At 47.0% G+C, this 23,540-nt stretch overlaps 1 protein-coding gene across 1 annotated transcript; it reads left to right on the top strand.

Moving 5' to 3' along the window:
- The first annotated feature begins 52 nt into the window (after window positions 1-52).
- On the top strand, window positions 53-23,336 carry NVL (nuclear VCP like). Its single transcript, XM_061549685.1, has 23 exons — window positions 53-230; window positions 2,388-2,455; window positions 3,654-3,706; window positions 4,236-4,335; window positions 5,559-5,634; window positions 5,855-6,289; window positions 6,997-7,120; window positions 7,243-7,310; window positions 8,633-8,767; window positions 9,326-9,427; window positions 10,075-10,192; window positions 10,516-10,651; window positions 11,097-11,403; window positions 12,527-12,748; window positions 13,854-13,958; window positions 15,376-15,438; window positions 16,068-16,187; window positions 17,289-17,388; window positions 18,037-18,143; window positions 19,149-19,225; window positions 19,511-19,578; window positions 21,726-21,811; window positions 23,072-23,336. Exons 1-23 carry the CDS (start codon window positions 174-176, stop codon window positions 23,117-23,119), a joined length of 2,775 nt encoding a protein of 924 aa, XP_061405669.1. The 5' UTR covers window positions 53-173; the 3' UTR covers window positions 23,120-23,336.
- The last annotated feature ends 204 nt before the right edge of the window (window positions 23,337-23,540 follow it).

Here is a 23,540-nt window from a genome sequence, read left to right as displayed (position 1 = left end):
CGTCCAGGAGGAGGGAGACGAGGCGTCCAGGAGGAGGCCAGGAGGAGGAGGGAGACGAGGAGGAGGAGGAGGGAGACGAGGAGGAGGAGGAGGGAGACGAGGAGGAGGAGGGAGACGAGGAGGAGGGAGACGAGGAGGAGGGAGACGAGGAGCAGGGAGACGAGGAGGAGGGGATGCGCGGGGCACGCGGATCGGGGGTGGAGCGCGGCCTCGCGCACCGCGTACGCGCCGTGAGACTCCCACTGCTCAACAGCACAACACACTTCTGCACGACACAACTACTGTACACTAGACAGTACTATACACTGCTACAATGTATTATGCTCACTACTGCACGATGTACAGTTTGTTGAACTTCTTTCGCACCGTACGTAGCCAACAGTGCTAAGCGGAGGAAGGATAAGCTAAACAAAATCATTTCCAAAGAAATGAGTTATCCACCATTAACTCACCCACCTACAAACTGGCCCGGTTTCTGTCTGAGAGCCTGCTTCCTTTCACGGGCAAGACCACCTCAGCTGCACTCAACTCAGCTCACTTGGTTTCTCTAGGACATCTCACTGCCTCAAGATGATTTACAGTCAGTTTCGATGTAGTCTCCCTGTTCAGCTAGGTGTACCTGATACCATTGCAATCATTGAAGACTTGGTCCAACAGGGACTGAATACAGATGTACCAACTTTGGTAAGGCACTGCCTTACCAACACTTCACCTGGAATTGTACATTCTACAAACAAAATGAGGGTACCCCAATGGGTTCTCCCTTATCGCCAGTGGTAGCAAATGTTTTCGTGGAGAAATTTGAGACGGATGCCATCCAGACATCCACCCTACGTCCTTCCTTGTGGAAGAGGTACGTAGATGACACGTTCGTCATCTGGCCACATGGCCTGCCAGCACTGAACCAATTTCTCAACCACATCAATTCCATACACCCATCTATCAAATGCACCATGGAAGTGGAAAAGGATGGCAAGCTACCATTCCTGGATGTTTTGACCGAGGAGAGACCTGATGGCTCGTTGGGACACTGTCTATAGGAAAGCCACCCACACGGATGCCTATCTAAAGCCTGTCTCCCACCACCATCCAGGCCAGAAAAATTATCTCATCAAAACACTACACCATGGGGCCCGTTGCATCTCTGACCAGCATCACCTAGCCAGTGAGCTGGAGCACGTACACCAAGCCCTCAGGATGAACGGATATTCTGACCGTACAATCCGCAAAGCTGTCTCCCCAGCCACGGGGAGACAACCATCTGAGGCTCCAACCAATACCCTCACTTTGCCATACATAGCAGGGGTTGCCAAAAAGATTTCCAAAATCAAAACAAACACAAGATCCAGGTTCATTTCAACACAGTACACAAAATCCGTGATTTAATCCCATCTGTAAAGGATGTGATTCCTGATATGCAATACCCGGGTGTCTACAAACTGAGTTGTGGCTGCGGCAGCAGTTACATTGGGGAAACGAAGCGACGTCTCGGACCGCGTTCACGAACACAATGCAGATCTGAAACACGGTAGGACCAATACCTCTGCCGTGGCTGATCATTGTGTTAACGCAGTGGGCACACAGGAAATTGACTTTTCAATACGAAGGTACTCTGCAAACCTACCGGCTATTATCAGAGATTTGTTCATGAAGCCATCCAGATATATAAACACAGACACAACTTCAACCGAGAAGATGGGTACAAACTAAGCAATCATTGGAAGGACGTTATTAACCAGGTAAAATCTTAACTGACTGTTTCCATCCTACCTGCCTATGTCAGCTGTTATTTCCGACTCTGTGTGTCTTTCTCTCTCTCTCTCTGTGCATCTTTCTCCGATCTCTACTCCAGTGACCCGGGTGCTGCTGCGGGGTCCACTTTCTGCCCCGCCCCCTCCCCCCCTTCTCTCTCCCCCCCTACTGCCGAGGCCTACTATACACTACACTATACACTACACTATACACTACTATATAACCTCATGCCACGACAGATCTCTCGCCTACTTCAGCAGTTTTTTTCTTGCTGCGGTTTTCCCACCTGATGACGATTGCTTGTGTTGCGATCGAAACGTTGTGATCTATTATTTTTCTACCTACGTGACTTTACCGAAAGAACCAAAGAGTATGAGTTATACTACTCACTACTATACTATACACTACTACACACGACTCACGATATGCTCCACACTAATACACTATATAGTACTACACACTACTACGCTAACTACTACACACGATTAACAACATAAATACGTCTTAAACCATTCTGGAATATCAAACAAACATCCTTTCGGAAACACATCAAGGTGCACCTAGCCTGGCACAATCACCGTGGTAGCATCACCGCCACCTCGTTGCGAATGGTGGTTGTTGTCGGTCTCCCCCAGTACCTCACTCAGACAAGTCACCACGTGAGCCCGGAGGTGATCGCCACAGATCTGCAGACGCAGTACCGGTGAGTCTCGGTCCCTGTGGTAGCTGTGAGCGTGGTCCCCCCTGTGACGGCCATCCACATTTGATCGCGAGTTTGAGTCACGATTCCTGCCACGGGTACGCTTGTCTTATATAGTAATGTAGAAATTCACCCAATGCAGACGCGATGCATTGAAAGGGTATCTGTTTTGTGTATGAACATCTTAACAGCTGTTTTATTGCCAGAAAGGGTAAAACCCTTATTTGTCATAATTTTGGATATTGGCAAAAAGGTCCCATAGATATGACTGCTCAACCCGAGCTATAAGTGTTCTGATACTTGTGTAGTGAGCGACTTCCGAGACACGTCGAGTAGAAGGCTTCTTATTTAGTAAGAGCACACGGGGCGATACACTTCGTAACGCAGCTACACATGTTGATCCTAACACGCAGCCCATCTCCGTCATACACCACGCTAGCTGTTCGACGAGTGTAGCGGCGGCGACCGAGAATGTCTTGCAGAAGAACAGCCACATGGTCAAAGACAAAGAGATGACGGCGAGCAGCGACGCAGCCAGGACCCGCAGAACAGTCCCGAACCTCTGGCTCGGTCCCCCTGATATCTGCCCGGCGCGGCCAAGCGCCTCCTCTGGCCACGCCCCCTTTCCAGAACTGGTTCCCAGAGCTTCTCGACTGACTCTGCCCTTCACCTTTACCACAGATACGCCCCCCTTATAATAAGGCATTATGTAATGCAGCCATGACCGTAATTACCCCTACATGCCGGCAGGTGTCATCCTGTCATTACACTTGCATTGGCTTTGTACTGTTCCCTTTTGGCGTTCTCTGGTCCTACACTGGTGGTGAGACAAGGCGATAAAGAAGGCTGTCTCTGGTGTAGGCCAATCAGTTTCAGAGACATTGCGTATTTACTTAATTATCAGAGCGTGTTTGATTGCGTGTTTTTCCACGAGCATGTGTGGTTAATGCAGACTTGATGCTTTCAAAAAGGTATCTATGTATTTGGTGTTTGAATATCTTAACACCTGTTTTATTGCTAGAAAGGTTAAAACCTATTATTTTAAATAATTTCAGTAATCATGTTATAATATAATCAGTTAACTTTACAACTTGATCTGGAATGCAGTGGTAGCAAAATTAGTTTGAGTGTTTTTGTAAAAAGGTGTTTCTTAAGTTGTTAAATCTTACCTTGTGCAAATGATGTCATCTCGGTGCTCTAGGAACGACTATGGGAGACGGAAACGGACAGCATTTCGCATACAGGTGGAAAATGGTGGGTGCTGGGATCTTAGTTGCACCTTGGCTCTGACTCAAGTGTCATGCTTCACTTGAGCCAACGCTGAGACTGATTTACTCTCATCAAGGTGGTTGTGAGCCGCTCAACGCCAATGTTATTATCCTGTCCATGATGTCAATAAATCACATACGATGGAGTTCGATCTAATGATGGTGGAATAATATTAATGATGGGAATAATCATGTGGATAGTGTTGATGTGGTTGGTTGTATTGATGTTTGTATAAATGATAATAATGAGGCCACTTAAGATGGTGGCACTTGACTAGATCTACATTATTTGACCCTGGTGTCCATTGAAGAGAGACATTTAGTCTCAAGGGGCTGTTAATTGGTTAAATAAAGGTGATTTATCTGGATCCATAGAGCTAAACTGCACACTCCTGCAATTTTCCTTGGATATTTGTGTGGTAAGTGTGATGAGAGAAGGTGTTGCATCTATTCCACTGTTCCCTGTGAGAGGGTTGTCAATGTAGTATGTGTGCGTGGGTGCTGTGTGGCGCTAGTGTTACGAGCCATCGGCAGGGAGGACAGAGAAGAGGCGGAAGAACTGAGTCAGCTGGAGCAGAGGCACGTGGCGAAGCGGTTCAAGGAGAGTGGTGCGGGGTACGTGCTACTGGGCGAGCGGTTCCCTGGTCCTCCCACACCACCTCGCGTGCACCCCCACGACCTCGCATGCACCCCCCACGACCTCGCATGCATCCTCACGACCTTGCACGCGTCCCCATGACCTCGCACGTGGCACGCGCCCCAAGTCTCGCTTTCCTCAATCCAGTGCACATGTGCTGCAACTTCGCATTTTAAATGTACATTAAAAAATATTTGACCTAGATAATCCCTTGCAATGGAATACTTGTTTGCAATTTTGTCACACGTGTAGGGACTGTGATTGTCATTGTGTGGTGCCAGGCTTACGATGCCACGGCAGATAATGTGTTGGCATTCCGTGTAGCCCGCGTACTGGGCATAGTACCAGCCCTAGCGGGGCTTGGGTAAGCGCTGGTCAGCGCGGAGGCACCGCGTACAGTGTGCGGTTCGGGCTCCGGGTGAGGGAGTGAGAGGGAGTGTCAGCCAGCCAGGGTTACGTTGGGGCATGATACGCCGGTTGACCTGCCGACACGTGACCGGATGATTTTGGAGGGGGGGGCCACTGGTGGAAGGGGGCCACTGGGTGGTCACGTGGTCTAAAAGAGCTCTCAGGGAGCCTTTGGGAAAGAGCTCGAGAGATCTAGAAGGTAGTCGGGGCGAGAGGCGGAGCCAGCCCCAGCCCAGGCTGATATAACGGGGGCCCCGTGAGGGGCTCGGAGTTCTTCGTGTTGCTGGTGAAGAAGATCCACGTCGGGTAAAAGGAGCCTCTAGCCACGTGGTCCGGGACCCAGCTTGTGGTCTGGTCCAGGATAGCGAACCGTGTCTAGTTCTCCCGTAGCGTGGTGAGATGGGCATTCAACACCCAAGTGTAGATTTGTTATGTTAATGTTATGTTGATTTATTGAATAATTAGTGTTGATCCCAAGATAACGTCTGCGACTCAGTTGGACTCCCTACACATGCATAAGTGTTGGTCACATCACCACCGGGCTTGTGCCAAGCTATGCGAACCTTGAGGCTTTTACGTGACATGTCGAATGCTCACTGGCAGGTCAGAGGACAAATTCTGGTGTTATGGGTTAACTGAATGAAATGACTGGCAGATGTGCCACCTGTACGCCCCACTTTGCAAACATGCTTTATTTTAAACACCTGGTGTGCTGCTTGATTTTGTGAGCGTCGCGTATATTTTATTAGAATACCTTCAGTGCATTTATTGTGCTTCCCATGCTTTGTCACAGGTGTGAGTCGAGCAGCAGCAGTAGCAGCAGCAGCAGCTGGGATGGTGCTGACAGCGTACATGAGTTCCCTTACCCGGTACTTGGCATTGCCACACCCTGCACTCACTGTAGTTGTTGGGGCTACAACAACGGGACCAAAAACTGAAACCTGCCAGCAGAATCTTAAGCTTCTTGCATTTGTTGTGCCGCATTTTGTGCTAAGTTACGGCGGAGGGATTATATGTTCGGGTGAAATTCTACATAATCACATGAAATAATACTTCTCTTTGTATAATATTGCTTTCTCATGTTTACAGGAGGTGAACTTGATGAATCGATCTCTGATGGATTTGTACAGACAAGGGGGGAGTAGGCCCACAGGCAGCTTGGAGGGGGCAGTGGCTAGGGGAGATGCGATGGCCGTGGAGGGAAGGCCGAGCACATCGGCGCGGCCCCCACTCATGCAGGCAGCTGAGGAGCAGCCTCCTTCGTCGACTGGCTCGGTGGCGGCGCAATGCCAGCAGCCCAAGGCGAGGTTTGTGATCCCGGTGGCTGGAGAGCAAACGGCACCGTCGTCGAGCGAGCACGGCCACCACCGGAAGGATGCGAGGCCTGAAGAAAGGAACACTCGTGCAACAGACAACGAGGGGCCTCTCGCTGCTGTACCTGCTCCCGGCTTGGCCCCGGGCAGCGCGAGCACTCCCAAGCATGACGGCGCCGGGCAGAGGAGCTTGTGGAGGGACCCCGTTCAGGTGCACCCATGCCTTCTCAATCGCACTGCCACGATAATACGTTTCACCCTCGCGTACGTCACATCTGTGAATGGGGAGAGAACCCATTACAAGCAAGCTGGAAACGCATAGATTAAACAACACGCAAAGATGTGCAGCATTGCAAGTTCCAAAGCTCTTGGCCTTATCTAGACCACCAGCTCCAAATAACTGTGTGACCACCAAACTCAAAAGCGTTGAGCAAACGTGGCGGATGTGATGCACGCAGCATGGCGTGCACATTGCCTGCAGCATGGCGTGCACATTGCCTGCAGCATGGCGTGCACATTGCCTGCAGCGTGGCGTGCACATTGCCTGCAGCATGGCGTGCACATTGCCTGCAGCGTGGCGTGCACATTGCCTGCAGCATGGCGCGCACATTGCCTGCAGTGTGGCGCGCATTGTGCAATTGTGGGCAACCCCTCTGTGGCACCTCTACTTTCCACATTTGCGGTAAAGTTTTCCTATAATTCACATGGTGGACAGGTTGTACAATGTTTGATAATAATTTCAATAAAATGAGAGTCAAATGCGTGTGCATATGCAAAAACGCATGCAGGATAATCTTGCAACAATAATGTGAACCAAAGTTTCTCGTAATGTGAGGATTTAAAATGTAAGTGCTGTGCAAATATGTCACTGCAGTGTTATAATGGCATTAACTATTGAGCAATATTTCTGCTTTACAGGCACAGGCATTGACAAATAATAACAAGAAGTTAAAATCGAATTCAAATAAGAATTTAAAACCTAAATCAACGCAAGATGGAGATGTGGATGAAGAAATCAAGAAAACGTTATTGGCGAAATCGGGTAAAATATAACATCAGCGCTCACTTAGAGCAGACAATTTCATTGTCCATTGCTTGTGATGCATTCTGGGATATTTTGGCCACTTGCGTGGTGTCTTCTAACCGTGCGTTTCTGTGCCCCAGGGTTCGCCAGACTGCAAACCTCGACCTTAAAGTTTGCAGATGTTGGAGGAAATGAGAGCATGCTGCTGGTGAGCATCTGTCTGCGAGGAGATGGTCATTTTACGTTCATTGTGTTTAGAGATGTTCCATAGCCCACGTGTTTGTGTAGCTCTATAGCGGAGTCGCCAACCAAAAACAAGAAGAGCCATATTTTTTATTCGGTAAAAAACTTTATTTCAAGAGCTGCAATGTATGTGAATAATGTCATGAAGCCGTCCTTAAAGAGCCGCATGCGGCTCCAGAGCCGAGGTTGCTAACTCCTGGTCTATAATTTTGCGTGTCCATGGGGCAGACAAATTTTGCCCTCAAGGAATTGGCAATGCATTTCAGTGGTGATTATGACTGTGTATTGGACTGAATCACCTTTCTGGCCAGGTGGGATTACCATAATAGAAAATCATTCTATTTCATGCATCTTCAATGGCAGTACAGTAAAACCTTGGATTGCGAGTAACTTGGTCTGCGAGTGTTTTTCAAGACGAGCAATTTTTTTAAATAAATATTAATTTGATAAACGAGCGAGGTCTTGCAATACGAGTGCTGTAGTACGTACAGTATACGCTTTGTCTGCTGAGCGTCACGTGATCACAACTGAGCCAACGGTTCTTCTCTCTCTCGCTGCGGGATTGTGGGTAATTGTCTCCCATGCTCCGTCCCCGTCGGCGTGCCTCACTCGTATAGTCAACATCCGTGCGAGCGTACACTGTTTACTATAGTGTTGTGACCTCGAGCGTGTGCGTAAAGCATTTTTTTATTTTGTGTCCAGGTGTGGTGACTGTTCTTTAGTAACTGTACTGCAAGTGAAAGTCGTCCTACACAATAACCCTCCTCTCCTCTCTCTCGTCTCCCTCACACCAGCCACGATTAAATGTAATTAATACATTTGATTACTTTATATTACATTTAAATAATAAAAATATAAAAAGGTATTTTGTATTAATCATTTTTTATATGAATACAGTATTTTTGGGTAGTGGAACGAATCATCTGAGTTTCCATTATTTCTTATGGGGAAATTCGCTTTGATATACGAGTACTTTGGATTACGAACACATTCCGGAATGAATTATGCTCGCAATCCAAGGTTTTACTGTATTTGTTTTTTAATCTCATTCAAATGAATGGGTATTTAACATTGGAATCACCCATAGAAGAAAATCATGATTCCTCCTGAAATGATCCAGGGTAGAATCCTAAGCTTGCACGGGCATGTCTGTGCCCATTTGCTGTATTGCCATGGCGTTGCCTTACCGGATGGGAATCTCGCACGCAATGCTATCTGCATGATCCATCGCCGCTCATTGTGATGTGTGTTTAGCATCATGACACACGGCTCTCTGCCTGTTCACAGGAGTTGTGTAAACAGCTGATGCACATGCGGCATGGTGAAGTATGGACGCACCTGGGTGTGAGCCCCCCTCGTGGGATCCTGCTGCATGGCCCCCCAGGCTGTGGGAAGACGCTGCTGGCTCAGGCAATCGCTGGGGTGGGTGTGCACGGTGCATTCACGACGCACTGGGGGAGTGGGTGGTGTATGGGGGTGTGTGTGGTGAATGGAGTTAGGGGGGTGGTGTATGGGGGAGAAATGTGTGTGCGGTGGTGCCTCTATGTATTGTATGTTAAGCTTATTTCGCACCGTATGTAGCCATTTGTGCTAATCGGAGGACTGAAATGATAGCCAATTGTGCTAATCGGAGGACCAGTCATCTCGGTCAACTCATGTCACCTGGGCCTGTCCTGTGACCTCCTGCTCGCAAGCCTTTGACACTTCACATGGCCTCGAAGTGCACCTAGTCTGGCACAATGTGCCGTGGTGACATCACCACCACTTTGTGGCGAATGGCAGCTGTTGTTGTTGAATTACTTTTTGTGTTTAGTTTGTCCTTGTACATATGTTGAACTTATTTCACTCCTTCCCCCGCACCTCCGATTAGCACTTGGCTACCTACAGTGTGAAAAAACTTCAACATATATACATGCATATGGGTGTGTCTGGGGCGTGTATGGGTGCATTTAATGTAGTTCTCCTCTTGCCTGTCTGTAGGAGCTGGACGTGCCGCTGATTCAGGTAGCGGGACCTGAGGTTGTGTCAGGAGTCTCGGGGGAGTCGGAGCAAAAACTCAGGGAACTTTTTCAGGTGGCTTCGGTGAGTCGTGAGCGGGGTTTACACTACTGGGGTGAAATGGTCGCAGAATGTAACGGTGGTTACAGGACGGATGTTGCGAGTGTATGGATATAATGTGTCGTAGCCAATACGATAGAATCCATATTTATTTTTGGGTTAAGCGATGAAGTAGCTTTTATATTTCACCCCTAAATAGTCTTCTGGGTGAACTACCTGAAGAAGTTAAAAGCAGTTTGAACGAAACGTTGTCGTACGTTAATGTTGAATTCACTCATGATCGTTCTTTAGCTACCGGTGAACAGGAACTTTATTTGTCAGAGTTTGATGAATAAATTTGATTGTATAAATCATATCTTTGTAAATGTGACGATCTTGTCGGGTGGTGTAGGGTTGATGACAAGAATGTTGACATTACTACCACGTGGTCTAACCGAAAAACAAACATGGATCAATGAAACTAATTGGCCAAGCACTCCAATGTTGAATATTACCTGCACTTTACTCAACAGGGATTATTCAGGTGGGTCCTGCAATAATTTGGCAGGACTCCCCTAAGAATAATCTTGAGACTCTATTAGGCTTTCCTAGGTGCACAAGCATAAGCAATAAAAACCTACCTCCACACATGTTCTTGTGCTAATTAGCTAATCTCAGTCTTTATGTGATAGGAGAGTGCACCGTGCGTGCTCTTCCTTGACGAGATCGATGCCATCACTCCCAAGAGGGAGATGGCGTCCAAGGACATGGAGCGGCGCCTGGTGGCCCAGCTGCTCACTTGCATGGACGGTGACCCTGGGGGGTGGGGGTGCTGCGGGGAGGGATTATGCTGGCGGTTGCATGGGGTATATGGGACAGGGAATGGTGAAGTCTGTGTATTGAGCGCGAGCTAAAGTGAAGAATAATAATAATAAACGTGCTTTGTTGCCAGGCAATACAACATAACCTTATTAACCTTATTCAATTATTTATGTAACTGGATGTTCCCAGGCTGAGTAACGGAATATTTCTCAGCCAAATAACTCAACGGCATTTTTATGTAAGAAGTTGAAGTTCAATCTATTGTCCGTGGCACGTGACTTTGTGGCGGTGCCGGTGGTTGTTATGCGCAGGGCTGCACGGCGGTGGCGCCGTGCTGTGCATCGGTGCCACTAACCGGCCGGACGCGCTCGACCCTGCGCTGCGCCGCGCCGGCCGCTTTGACCGCGAGATCTGCCTCGGCATCCCCGACGAGAGTGCGCGAGAACGGTAATGAACGGTAAAACGTGTGTGTGTGTGTTGTACGCGCGGTGCGTGTGTACGTGTGTGTGTGTGTTGCACGCGCGGTGCGTGTGTGTGTGTGTGCGTGCGTTGCACGCGCGGTGCGTGTGTGCGTGTGTGTGTGTGCGTGTGTGTGTGAGTGTTGCACGCGCGGTGCCTGTTGATGTTCTGATACGGTTGATGGTCACGCGCGTGTCTTTGAGGAATATTAAAGCCAGGAGGTGCAATCATGTTTGGGCATTGATGTGTAGATCCCTAATGCTCTCATTCCACGTGTGTTTGCATTCCACGTGTGCTTGCTCGGTTTGTTGCATTACGGAAGAATGTTTCAATTGTGTGTCGTTCTATTGGTTAGGCTGTAACGTTCCTACCCTTTGCGTTACACCGCGCTGTGTGGAGCATAGGAGCCACCGTGTGCCGTGCTGTCTTGCAGCATCCTGCTCGTGCTGTGCCGGGGCTTGCGGCTCAAAGAGGAGTTCAATTTTAAGCGCCTGGCCCGGCTGACCCCGGGATATGTAGGCGCCGACCTTATGTCACTGTGCCGCGAGGCCGCCGCTTCTGCGGTCAATCGGGCCTTGCATGCTGTCGACGGTAACTTGGGAGGATCAATAGATAATGGTGGAGAAGACATGGCTCCCACACAAAACCCTGCCGTTGAGCCTGACCCAGCCAAAGCACAAGGCCTGGAAACCTTACGTAACCAGCTGCCCTCCGCGAAGAGAAAGGCAACAAGTGACGAGGTGAGGTGGTTGGTGGTGCACTTTTATCGTCATTATTTAGTACAATAAGATGCGTGACATCATGACCTCACAGGAACAACCTATCAGATTTAAACTATATATTAACTAATGTGAATATATTAATTTATTTTCTCTGAACCAATATTTAATGGTTTATGGATTGTTTATTATAATTTCTCATGAATATGCTAGCCTGTATTATGATAGCGTTCTTGATTTGAAGCTTTCGTGACTGCAGGAATCCATACTCTTTGGTTGTTTCGGTAAAGTCACGTAGGTAGAAATAAAATAAAACAAATCACGACGTTTCGATCGCAACACACGCAACCTTCATCAGGTGGAACAACCAAAGCAAGAAAATACTGAAGTAGGCGAGAGAGCTGCCGTGGCAAGAGGTTATATAGGTAATGCCTTAACTGGTTGTGGTTGTTTCCATCGTACCTGCCGGTTTCCTTGCACCTTTTTATTCCCCCCCCCCCCCGTGTCCCACACTCAGCTTCCCACTTCTAACCCCGCCCACTTCCCCCCCAGCCTCACGTCCTCTCTCCCCCTAGCGCTCATGCAGCCCCCTCCTTCACCTACCTCACACCTCCCCCCCCTCTCTCTTCCTCCTTGCCTCCCCCCTTGCCTCCCCCCTTGCCTCCCCCCTTGCCTCCCCCCTTGCCTCCCCCCTTGCCTCCCCCCTTGCCTCCCCCCTTGCCTCCCCCCTTGCCTCCCCCCTTGCCTCCCCCTGTCTTACCTATATAACCTCTTGCCACGGCAGCTCTCTCGCCTACTTCAGCATTTTTTTGCTGTGGTTGTTCCACCTGATGAAGATTGCTTGTGTGGCGATTAAAACGTCGTGATTTGTTTTATTTTATTTCTACCTACGTGACTTTACCGAAAGATCCAAAGAGTATGATAGCATTATGTTTACTCAAGCTTAAAACGAAGTGTTTGCAATCTTATAAATGTTTATTAATCATGTGTTTTTAGCCGCACTTAATTCATGGCTATCGGCTCGATCGAAGTACTTTTACTCTGTTATGAATCATGACATTGGCTGTGAAAACCTTGTCTATTATTATTATTGCTGACAGCAGCAGTGCCCTTGTGTTTCTCTCTGCGTGACTGCCACCTGCAGGCGAGCGAGTTGGAGCGCGCCCTGCGCTGGCTGCGCGACCCCAGCCCCTTGCCCCCAGAGGTCCTGCACTGCCTCTTCCTCGAGACGTGCGACTTCGAGGTGGCGCTCTCCTGCGTGCAGCCGTCGGCCAAGCGCGAGGGCTTCGCCACCGTGCCCGACGTGACGTGGGACGACATTGGGGCGCTGGAGGCCATCCGAGAAGAATTAAGCTTGGCCATTCTGGTACTATTACTAGCCCGATATCTCAGACTCGGACTTTATTCAGCCAGTGAGGCCCCATTGAGCTAAGCAGCTTTTTACAAAGACCGTTGGTAGTGGTGGCAGTCACAGCACATTGCAGGCAGAACATGTGCAAACTAAGAGAGCAAAAACAAACATTACTTACATTAAACCAATGTCAAAGCTTTCTGCAAACAGGATAAACATATCATGCTTAAACACAGAAATACCCTGCCACAGACGTACATACAGCCTTAGACATAATGGGGCTCAGCCACAATGGATATCTTACTGTGTACGTCTTCTAAGTAATGTATCAGCATTTGTTTGTTGACCCATGTGTGGGTGTCTATGCGTGTGGCTGAATGGGCTATAATCTATTGCAGAAGTGCTCTTTGATGTTGTTTCCTTTACATCATCTTCCACCACTGATACGTCCGTCACAATGTCTAAACCGTCACTGTCTAAACCGTAGCCCAACTCAAATAATCCGCTGATCCTCTGGCACAAACATGGTCATTCACTTTGCTGTCCTGTGGAGAATGACAATCCCCACTTCTACCTGCTGCTTCCCTTACTCCCATTACACCATAGAGTATAATCCGTGATGCTCCATCGGATTCAATGTCCCAAGTTTCAAACTTTCTCACAGGTTGTGATGTTCTACCATTTCAGCTCACGAGCACGTTTCTCAGGCTTCCCTGGCTTTCTTGATGAGTGTAATGTGCTGACTTCTTGACTGGTGTAGTGTCCTATCCTGCGTCCTATCTTGCTGCTGATCTCGAATCTTCCTCTTCGGTCTACTTCTTTTCTTTTCCATTTCAGTTGATGTGCTGCGAACCAACCCTGAGGCCTCAGCTGTCCAGGGAAGGCCTGCTCCCCACTTATGAAAGCCACCACAGTACCAGAGTGGACTGTGCAAATCTTGTTAATTGGGGTGGCATATGAGCCGGGTAGTGGCAAGTGAGGGGAGGTGAATGGGGCATCGTGCCACCAACACGATGTTGCATCTCTGCCTGTGCCAGCCATGTGGCTGTGGTGCACATGTCATGTGTTTCTATGGTCGAGTGGAAGGTAATGTACAGGGGGTGTTCCTGCGCATTTCCAGGCACCGATCAGGCACCCGGAGATGTTCCAAGTGCTTGGCTTGACGAGCCCAGCGGGAATCCTACTCGCCGGACCCCCTGGTTGTGGCAAGACGATGCTCGCAAAGGTAACGCCAGATGAAGCCAATATTCACAGTCAGGATCAACCAGGGTCTTGGCAGCCTCTCCCAGGGGTCATGGTAAAAAATGTGGGGAACAAGAGAGGTCAACTATCCTTTGGGCCTCACTATCAAGTAAATGATCTCCGTGTCACACACATGTGAGGTTGTGCTTCTCCATCGATGGTTCTGAGCTGGTAGGACGGTCGCTATTTACTTCCCAGAGTGGCACTCATGGTATCAGCCCTAGAGGGAAATGAGCCGAGTTTCCCTCCAGCCCCGATTCTAACCCAGCCTCAGGAGAGTGAGATGGAGGCTCTCATTCAGTACAACCAGCTGATCAGTGCATCGAGCACAAGCAGCGTGTGCTGCTCCTGGCACACAGCCTCCGTCACATAAACACTCTGAGCTGAATGTTTATTGGGTTAGGCCACAATTATCTGACCAAATGTGACACATTTTTTGGTGACTGCATTGGTAGTGGTGGTGCACAAGCACAAATAACAAAGAGTCCGCAGATTCATCGATAACACTGTCCTAATAGGAAATATATATAGTAGTCCCTCGGTCAACATTTATAATCCATTACACGAAAACTACTGTTAACGAAAATAACTGTTAATCGAATTCACTTCTAAGTTGAAAAATTTGTAAAAATCACCAAGCCTGCAAGAGAGCTGTTTCCACTGCCAAAACAGAAAACAATGGCATCAAAGCCAATCGAGGTCTAAACGTTCAGAAATGGGCATTGCTGATTGGCTGAGGCATGTTCAGCCCACTTACGAGCGCTCGGATTGGCTGAAATTGGCACCCGCGTGCATAAATTAAACATACTGGTAATCAACATTTTTACGCGAGTCGAAACCATGGAGTCCTATGGGAGGCGACATTTCGGCATGAAGGGGCCTTGTCTGAAACGTCAGCTAGTCGATACTTTTCCTTTTTAAATCCTTTATATTAAGTTTGCTTGCTTGCGTGCTTGCTTGCGTGCTTGCTTGCTTGCTTACGACCGTGTAAATCTTTCGGTCGTTTTTTAACCCACTTCCCATGATCCAATCGAGTTGACATTTTCCACACAAACTCGTTGTGCGTGACAATTAATGTTCGTGAAAAAATTTTTCCAAAATTTTACACTTTATAGGACAAAAATATTATATTTAATTACCAATTGTTTAATACTGCAGACAATCATCTGACCCATAGGTGGCAGCTATCTCAAGCCAGAGGACGAGAGGACTCTAGCCGCCACGCATATAAAGGATTTAGAGTGAAAAACTTTGTTTTTACGGGTTATACTTATATTGTAACACGATTAACAAAAGTAAGATTTTGACCAAATCTGTGTCGTGTGCGGCACCCGACGATCCTCACAGGCAGCACCGCACTCACGTTCCTCTGCAATGTGTGTTGTGCGCGTGTGTTTCAGGCCATTGCAAATGAATCGGGGCTCAACTTTATATCCGTTAAAGGTCCAGAGTTGCTCAACATGGTGAGTGAGAAGGGTCCGGTGTGTGTACAATTGCATATGCAAGGACACACTTAGCGACTTGATGCAAACCTACATATTAAGCTGACTTTATACAAGTTTGTCGTCGCTATGGCGAAAGTTTAATGCACGTGTCACAATTATTGAAATTTTCCACAGTTGTGCATTGGTTTTGATGCAGATTCTAAGCTGTGGGCATGCGCATGTCAGCATCTGGGTGTGACTTGTGTGTAGCATCGTGAGGCAAGACGCAGAAAGAGACGTGTATTGTCCTCAAGTGTGATGGTCGGGTGTCTGAGTGGTGATTGAGTGTTGTTGTGACCCGCAGTGTTGTGGTTAAACATAGTGTGGATGAGACGAAACAATGAATGTCTGGTGGAGGATCCAATGAGTTAAGTGCACGGGAGAACAGTAACCATAGTAGTAGTGATAGAAGAGTGATAAGGGGATAATTGACTACGAATGAGCGTGTGAGTATTGAATCGGTGAGTGCTAGATTATCATTCACCCTTACTGCTCTGTTCAATCCTTTTGAGCATGTGCTGTAATCACCAAGATTGTTCCTTACAGCACCGGCTTGTGCATTGTGGCTTTGCTAATGAGCGTGTGCTGCGGGTGTTGCATGTGAGCAGTACGTGGGGGAGAGCGAGCGTGCCGTGCGCCAGGTGTTCCAGCGAGCTCGCAACTCTGCTCCGTGTGTCATCTTTTTTGATGAAATCGACGCCATCTGCCCGCGACGCTCCGACCACGAGGTGAGCGCACTCCTGCACCTTGCGCTCACCCGGTTACCAGGGTTTGTCTAATACAGTCGTATTGCGTTTTACGCCCGTTTACGTAACGCGATTTTGGAATAGTGCGTTAGATTAATTTACACTTATTTTTGTCATGCGCATAATGGTATTGAAATAACGTGCTCCAGCTAATCATTAGTCAAGCAGAAAAATGTAGTCGCGATGCCTGAGGTTCAGTATGACAACAACAAGCGTGGGCAGCATCAGCATCTCTTCCCGCCCCATTTTGAAGATCTTGTCCGCGTGAGCTTTGCCTGGTGCACGCATTAGCTTACCAATACATCCGGTAAATGTCCAGCTACATCCAAGGATGCCTCCAAATCTTTTTTGTTTCACTATTTGTTTATACGTGTATGGTAGTATTGTAATATAACATGTACTGTAACCAGTGAAATATGTAGACGTAAGAATGAGGTTCGATAACATGCTCTCCCTAACCCCAAACATTTCCTTTATTTCTTTTGGGAAAGTTACATTTAATTTACGCGATTTTGATTTTGCGCCTTTTTTCAAGAACACAACCCCCGCATAAAACGAGAGGTAGCTGTACACCAAATATAATATTCACTCTTGATGGAGCGCCCTTTCTGCTGGGGCATCTCTATGCTTGGCACGCGATAAGGAAACTTACATAACGTCTCATCGTAAATATTTTAAAGGGCACGCCCATTGGCAGCTGTCCCTGCGTGACACAACGTGACTCGGCATTTGCCCTACAATCGTATCATCACACTTTTGGACGCCCCAGCGTGTCGGTTGGCGCTTTGTCACAAATATATTATGAGATATTACCCCACCATCTCGAGTTCGAATCCCGTTGACAGCAAATATCAGTGAAATATATGCTAAACCAGTCCTGGGTCTCCCCTATGTCGACTTAGCCTCAAATGAGTACCTGGTACAGTGTCTAAACATCAGCATTGTGGAGACAAAGTCGGTCGGGCAGTTGTGGTGCTGGCCACCCACCTCCTGGTGTGCTGTGCTGGCCCCCATAGGCGCTCGCTAACAGCACTTGCCTCTACAGTCTGTTGAAGGCTATATGGGGGATCTTTGTTGTTCTAGTCAGGAGCGAGCGTCCGAGTGGTGAATCAGCTGCTCACAGAAATGGACGGGCTTGAGGCTCGTAAACAGGTCTTCATCATGGCTGCCACCAACCGCCCTGGTGAGCATTCCACTCTAGCACCATCGACTGTAAAAACAAACCATCCACAATTCGGTTATATTATAAAGCATAATCTACTTATCCTGCTGACTTCTTTGGCAGTTTATGCATGCATTTGTAATAATATTGCATAATCATTAATGAATTTGCAATACTATCACTTGTCTAAACATGTGAATGTAACTGGTATTGGCCAAAAATCCAAATGCTGTAACAATCACCTGCAAACTGCAAATTTCTAGATTTGAAGTTTTCGTGACTGCAAGGATTCATACTCTTTGGGTTTTTTTCGGTAAAGTCACGTAGGTAAAACATTTAATTAAATAAATGAAAACAACTAAATAAAATCAATGTGAAATTAAATCAATGTGATTTAATTAAATAAAATATTTTCTTTCTTACCTACGTGACTTTACCTAAAAAAACCCAAAGAGTATGAAACTGCAAATTGCTCAGTTGGGATGACGCGTAGCAGCAAGCTTCTTCTCGAGGAAGTCGGTGGCACTAGGAAGCTTCTCCCGCGTGGCATGTGATGACGAATTTGCAGCGTTACCCCGGGTGATCCCAAAATCGGTAACCAGCAGTGGGAGTTGTTCACGTGATGTCATGACATGATTGAGCCGTGTTTGCGTGCGGTTTTGTCTGCAGACATTCTGGACCGCGCGGTGCTGCGGCCTGGCCGTCTGGATAAAACCCTGTACGTGGGGCTGCCCGTCATGGCCGAGCGTGCCGCCATCCTGCGCACGCTCACACGGGTACCCTGCTCATTCTCGCTCGCACTCACTGCAGCTGCGGTGAGCAGTTCACTATACTTCACCACGCTGATTAGTGCCGGTTGAAGGGAATTCATTGTCTTGCATCTCGTCAGAGTACCCGACGGGTATGGCTGTCTGACCAGTATGGCTGCTCAGGTCTGCATGGCACGAGCATCTTCCCCCATGGCGAGGCGGTGTTCCGTTTAAGAAGGGGAAGACTGATTGATATTGTCCCCCATTAACCCAAGGGAGGTGGACCAATGGTTCATTTTGCAATCCCATCCCAGCCTACACCGTCCCTGGGGTCTGTAATGCATCATTGCCCCTCTGTGAGGCCGCCCCCACCCACACGCTGTTGTCTGCTAAATGTGTAACTTCATGGCGTCAAACCTGGTAGACCTTGCACACTGGTGGTAATGTACTACTACCACATGTTTATTTAGCTTTCTTAACGAACATTAAAACAAATACGATTAATCCATTCGTATTTGTGGGTGGGAGGGTGGTGCAGTGGTAACACTTGTGCCTAACAGCAAGAAGGGCTTAGGTTTGAGTCCTTACTTGGTCATCTTTCTGAGTGGTGTTTGCATGTTCTCTCCCCTGTTCTGCATGGGTTTCCTCCAGGTTCTCTGATTTCCCCCAATAGCTAAATAAAAATGCATTCTAGTAACTGTATTGACCAAACAGCCCAATGCTGAAAAATGACCTGAAAATCACTCAATTGGGATTGCACATGGCAGCAACATCGTCCCCCGAAGGGAGGACCCTCTTAAAAGAGACTTGAAGACTCGGTGAGGTTTTCTGGGTAAACACGCATTAATAATACTAGTTTGTGAACAGTAGGACATTATTGACGTACACATTTCATCCAGATGTCATCCTTCAGGAGACCAAAATATGCAAATAAAAGATAAATAGCTCCTGGGTTAAATACACAAGCTGTGTCGTATGTGTCTGCATTCTCGTGAGTGTTGCTTGTTGGCTGTGCATTTCCACCACGTGCAGGGTGGGACTAAACCTCCTCTGGAAAAGGATGTGGATCTAAACGTCATCGCTGGAGACAGCCGAAGTGAAGGATTCTCGTAAGTGCATCACCCCACTGCCATCGATTCTCTTGACCACCAGTAAGCACCTAGCTTGGTTTGTTCATGATTCTTATAGTTACATGAATGCTTCCACATTTGATTACTATTTTTTGCCAAATCAGATGTTGAACAGAATTTGATTGCAAACCTTTACCAGTTTTGTTGTCCGTGTCAGATGTGTTTTTAATATCAATGCAATGTAAAGAATGTAATTTATGTGAAAAAACAAAGATTCATCTGTAACTATGTTGAATAACATTCTGGTCCACTCCTTCCACCCAGGGGCGCCGACTTGCAAGCGTTGACCCGCGAGGCGGCCATTGGGGCTCTGCGGCGCCACCTCCTGGCTGGTGCGTGGGTGGCTGTGAGATGACCGCTCGGCGGGAGAGCGAAGGGCTCGCGATTGGAAGGTTGCGAGTTAAAATCCTGGTTAGGCGTTGACTCGGTCCATTGTCCCCCCTGGGGTTGATACAATTAGCACCACTGTTTGGGGACGTTAACAATGGTTGGGGTGTGGATAGACTCGCCCCCACCATAGGGATAAGAAATTTCCACCCTCTGGCTCACGGCTGTATACAGATGAGCACTGGCTCAATACTCATTTGAGGAGGAAATCGCTTTGATCACTTGGAAACATGTCCATTTATAAATGTCCCCCGGTGTTAGATCACTTCGCCCCATATCATTCTTTTAACGATTCACAAATTGTGACGCAGTTTTTTGGTATATTTGGATATGCGGAAAAGCAGACAAGCGAAAAGGCATCCAGAACCGGTGGCAATAAATGTCTGAGCTCTATGGCCTGATATTGGGATATTTGGAAAACTCCATTAAGAAGTGTTTATACATGAGGAAGGAGACAGGAGGACCCGGTGAAAACCCATAGAGATGGAAATGAACCCACTTGCTGCACTGCCACACTCTGGCAAGCCAGGAGATGGCGACCTCGCACCCTAGCGGGTTTAGGAGTTTCACAAATGTGTGTGATCCACCAGACCCCTCGCCTGCCATCACGAGGAATGCAGTGGCCACTCCTGTCCGCTCTACTGCACCTCAACCTGGAATCCTATATTGGTTGCCACACCTATGGCCAAATAACCTCATATGCGCCCGATCTTGCCACATCTCCGACCCTCATAAGGTTTTGAACCTGGATAGCACTTGGATGGGCCTTGCAGAACAGATGCAGAGGGGGCAGGGCAGTGAGATACAGTGTAGCTCTGTGCTTCGATGCCCTTGCGTCTCTGCTCCCTCACCAACCAACAAGGAGCAGCGTGATAGATAGATAGATAGATCGTTTATTGTCATTGTCACCAGTACAACGAAATTTAAAATGCTCACCAGTCAGGGCATCATTCATAAAGTTGTGGTCTCATCACACCCACGACCCGCACCTCGTGAGGAGGCCATCATTCGGCAGTAGAACGACTAAAATGGTTGTGCATGTTCATGGTACCATACAGCTCCTGGTGTTACCGATCTGGAGTGTTATAAAATCCCAAGTTACAGTTAATCGTCTTATCCGGCTTCCAACATTTTCCAACGGTCCTCGGCCGATCCTGAAAAACTTGCAAAACCGCTCCAAAGGCTTTACCAGTCCAGCGATCGGTACCATATGCGTGACATAAAAATGTAGTTATGCTTGATTTGAGTGTCAAATATATACCAGTACATTATACACTACATAAAACAAGTTAATGAAATACTGCACGCATATACATTTTTCATGACTAATAACTAGTTATACGACCATATAATTTACAGTGTGATCCGGTGAAAAGTGTGTGTAATTTGCGCTTGTCATACATATGGAAACAAGAGTGTACATAGATCACCGCGTGTAGATTCTTCGAGATTGCAGTGGTAAGTACGGGACAGTAAATACAGTAACTTTTAAAAGTATATTTATTATTCTTCTTGGTTCTTTCGGTAAAGTCACGTAGAATGGAAATAATAAAATAATAAAAAATAAAACATAATAAAATAATTCTCACGACGTTTCGGCCACAACGCCAGCAGCCGTCCTCAGGTAAAGAACAGGTCTGTCAGAAAGACAGCTTCTGAAGACGCTGTCTTTCTGACAGACCTGTTCTTCATGACTTTACCGAAAGAACCAAGAAGATGAATCCCTGCAGTCACGAAAGCTTTAAATCGAAATATATTTATTATTGTTTATACATATGTTTATGCCAATTTCAAATCCTAAACAAATTCAAAACTAAAAAAACATTCAGACAACACCTACCAACAATGTCGTTATGCAAGAAGGTGTAACAATAAGCCATTTTAAATAATGATGATGTGATTATCCTCCGTTTTTGACAATGGCTACATGTTCAGTTCTTTTGAACTGGTGGTCTGGATAAGGATTTTTGTACACAATGCTGAACACTGCTGCGTGTTGACAAGTGAGAGTTGTTGTATACACAGCGCTGAACACCACTGCGTTCACAAGTGCTGCCTGCCTGACGGAACCTGTGCTCCCTTCTTTGTTCAGGGGTGAAGGCAGACACTGAAATCATTGTCAGCAGAAAAGACTTTGACTATGCATTTGAGAAAGTGAAGCCTTCAGTCTCCAAACAGGTAACATCCTTCTCCCTTGCACATCCTTGTTTGAATTTTACACCGAGAAAAACAATGTTCAAGAAGTAAGCGCCGCTGTTTGTATCATGGGAATATACAGTTGCTGGATAAGATGGAATAATTGGATGTCAACTAAGAAGTTGATTAATTTGACACGTAGGTTTCTGCAGGCAGTGTTACGCTTACTTGGGTTGTGAGGATTGTTTCTTCCATTCACCAGTTAACTGAAAAATAACAAAACTGAATTATGAATCATCATAGAGTGGAACCAAATGTTGAATGTATTTATGTTGAACTTCTTTTCCACCATACGCAGCCAGCTGTGCTAATTGAAGGTGTGAAACTAATATTCAGCATACACTAATTAAATATCGCAGTCGTGAAATGATACCATATTGAGTTCTAGATCCTTTAGCGTCTTCTCAACACTCGTGTATCCTCCACAGCTCTCAGGAAAGCGAACCGTGATAATTATCGTACAGCTAACCACGTGCGGCAGTTTGGATGTGAAAAACTTATTTCTACCATTGACCACACAAACTACCTTGCACACAAGTAATTGTGTTTATATGGAGTTACATAAGATTATATTTATCTGATGAAAGTGTCTGGAGTTCTCAACTCACAATTATAATAGTTCATTTTCAAGATAATGGTTGATTCACCATAGTTTCCCTGTGGAATTGATCAAGTGAATATTACTTTGTTGGAAATCAACAGTGATTGTTCTGTGGAGAGACTGACCCTGGTATAGGAATGTGCAATTTCCACCGCTGGCTCAGGAATATCATCAAAGATGAGTTGGAAAACACCTGGTTCTCACCTGGTTGTCGGGAGTAATGGGCGGGACATAACCCAGACAAAACTAAAGCGCAAATGACACAAAACATATTTAATTTTGTCCGTGTGACGCGTGTATCATTTACCCATCTAAAATTAGGGTGAAGACGTGCAATGCGCCCATTTTTGTTGCCGTTTAAAATCATCATTTTACTTGCTGACTTGTGTCCGGTCGCTTGAGAATCGAGTTCATGACCCCCGACGAGTGAGGAGCAGCAACTCACGGTCGAGCCGGTTTGCAGAGAGAGATATCTTATCCAAGCACAGATGTTCCCCCCAAAGATCGAGGGTTCGCTGTGCTTGTGCTCTTTTGCGTTGAACTCGTATTTTGGTTGCATGCACAGCAACATGTGTACCTTCTGTTTACCTGTATAGTCTGTGCTGGGTAATAGTTTAATGTCATATACTTTCTGCCCACAGGATAGAGAAGTGTACGAGCAACTGAAGAAATCCCTGGTTAATGTGTAACGTGTGCAATGTTTGAAATACATTTTCATCTTTTACATATGCACAGTCATGTACATATTTTACGTGGGTGAAAAATACTTTCGTAATAAAGCTGCTGTTACACACGCACGGTGCTGTGTCGAGGCTCTTCACGCAGATACAATGGCTCGGAATGCAATGGCACCTAAACCAAAACATTTAATTGCCTTTAAAATAATTCGTATTCCTCTTATGTTATTTTTTAATCTTCTAATACATGTGCTTGTTCTAAATATAGTGTTGCAAGGTCACTTGTGCATGCAGTGCAGTGGTCACATGACATGTGTAGTGGTGATACGCGCTGGGATTAGGGATCGTATGCCAGCGCGTAATGATTGGCTGTGTATGTGGTGACACGCGCTGACGGTGGAGGATCAGGGGTCAGCGCGGGGTCGTGGGTTAC

Source organism: Lethenteron reissneri, chromosome 11 (assembly GCF_015708825.2).
Source record: "Lethenteron reissneri isolate LAM-NWPU_2019-01 chromosome 11, ASM1570882v1, whole genome shotgun sequence".
Lineage (NCBI taxonomy): Eukaryota > Metazoa > Chordata > Hyperoartia > Petromyzontiformes > Petromyzontidae > Lethenteron > Lethenteron reissneri.
Note: the sequence above shows the minus strand (reverse complement) of the source record. Positions and strands in the feature narration are given on the sequence as shown.

Coding starts and splice junctions, on each gene's coding strand:
- NVL (XM_061549685.1), top strand. CDS start 174: ATGCGCGGGGCACGCGGATCGGGGGTGGAGCGCGGCCTCGCGCACCGC. Junction 11,404..12,526: donor GAAAGGCAACAAGTGACGAG/GTGAGGTGGTTG, acceptor TGCCACCTGCAG/GCGAGCGAGTTGGAGCGCGC. Junction 19,226..19,510: donor AGCCGAAGTGAAGGATTCTC/GTAAGTGCATCA, acceptor CCTTCCACCCAG/GGGCGCCGACTTGCAAGCGT.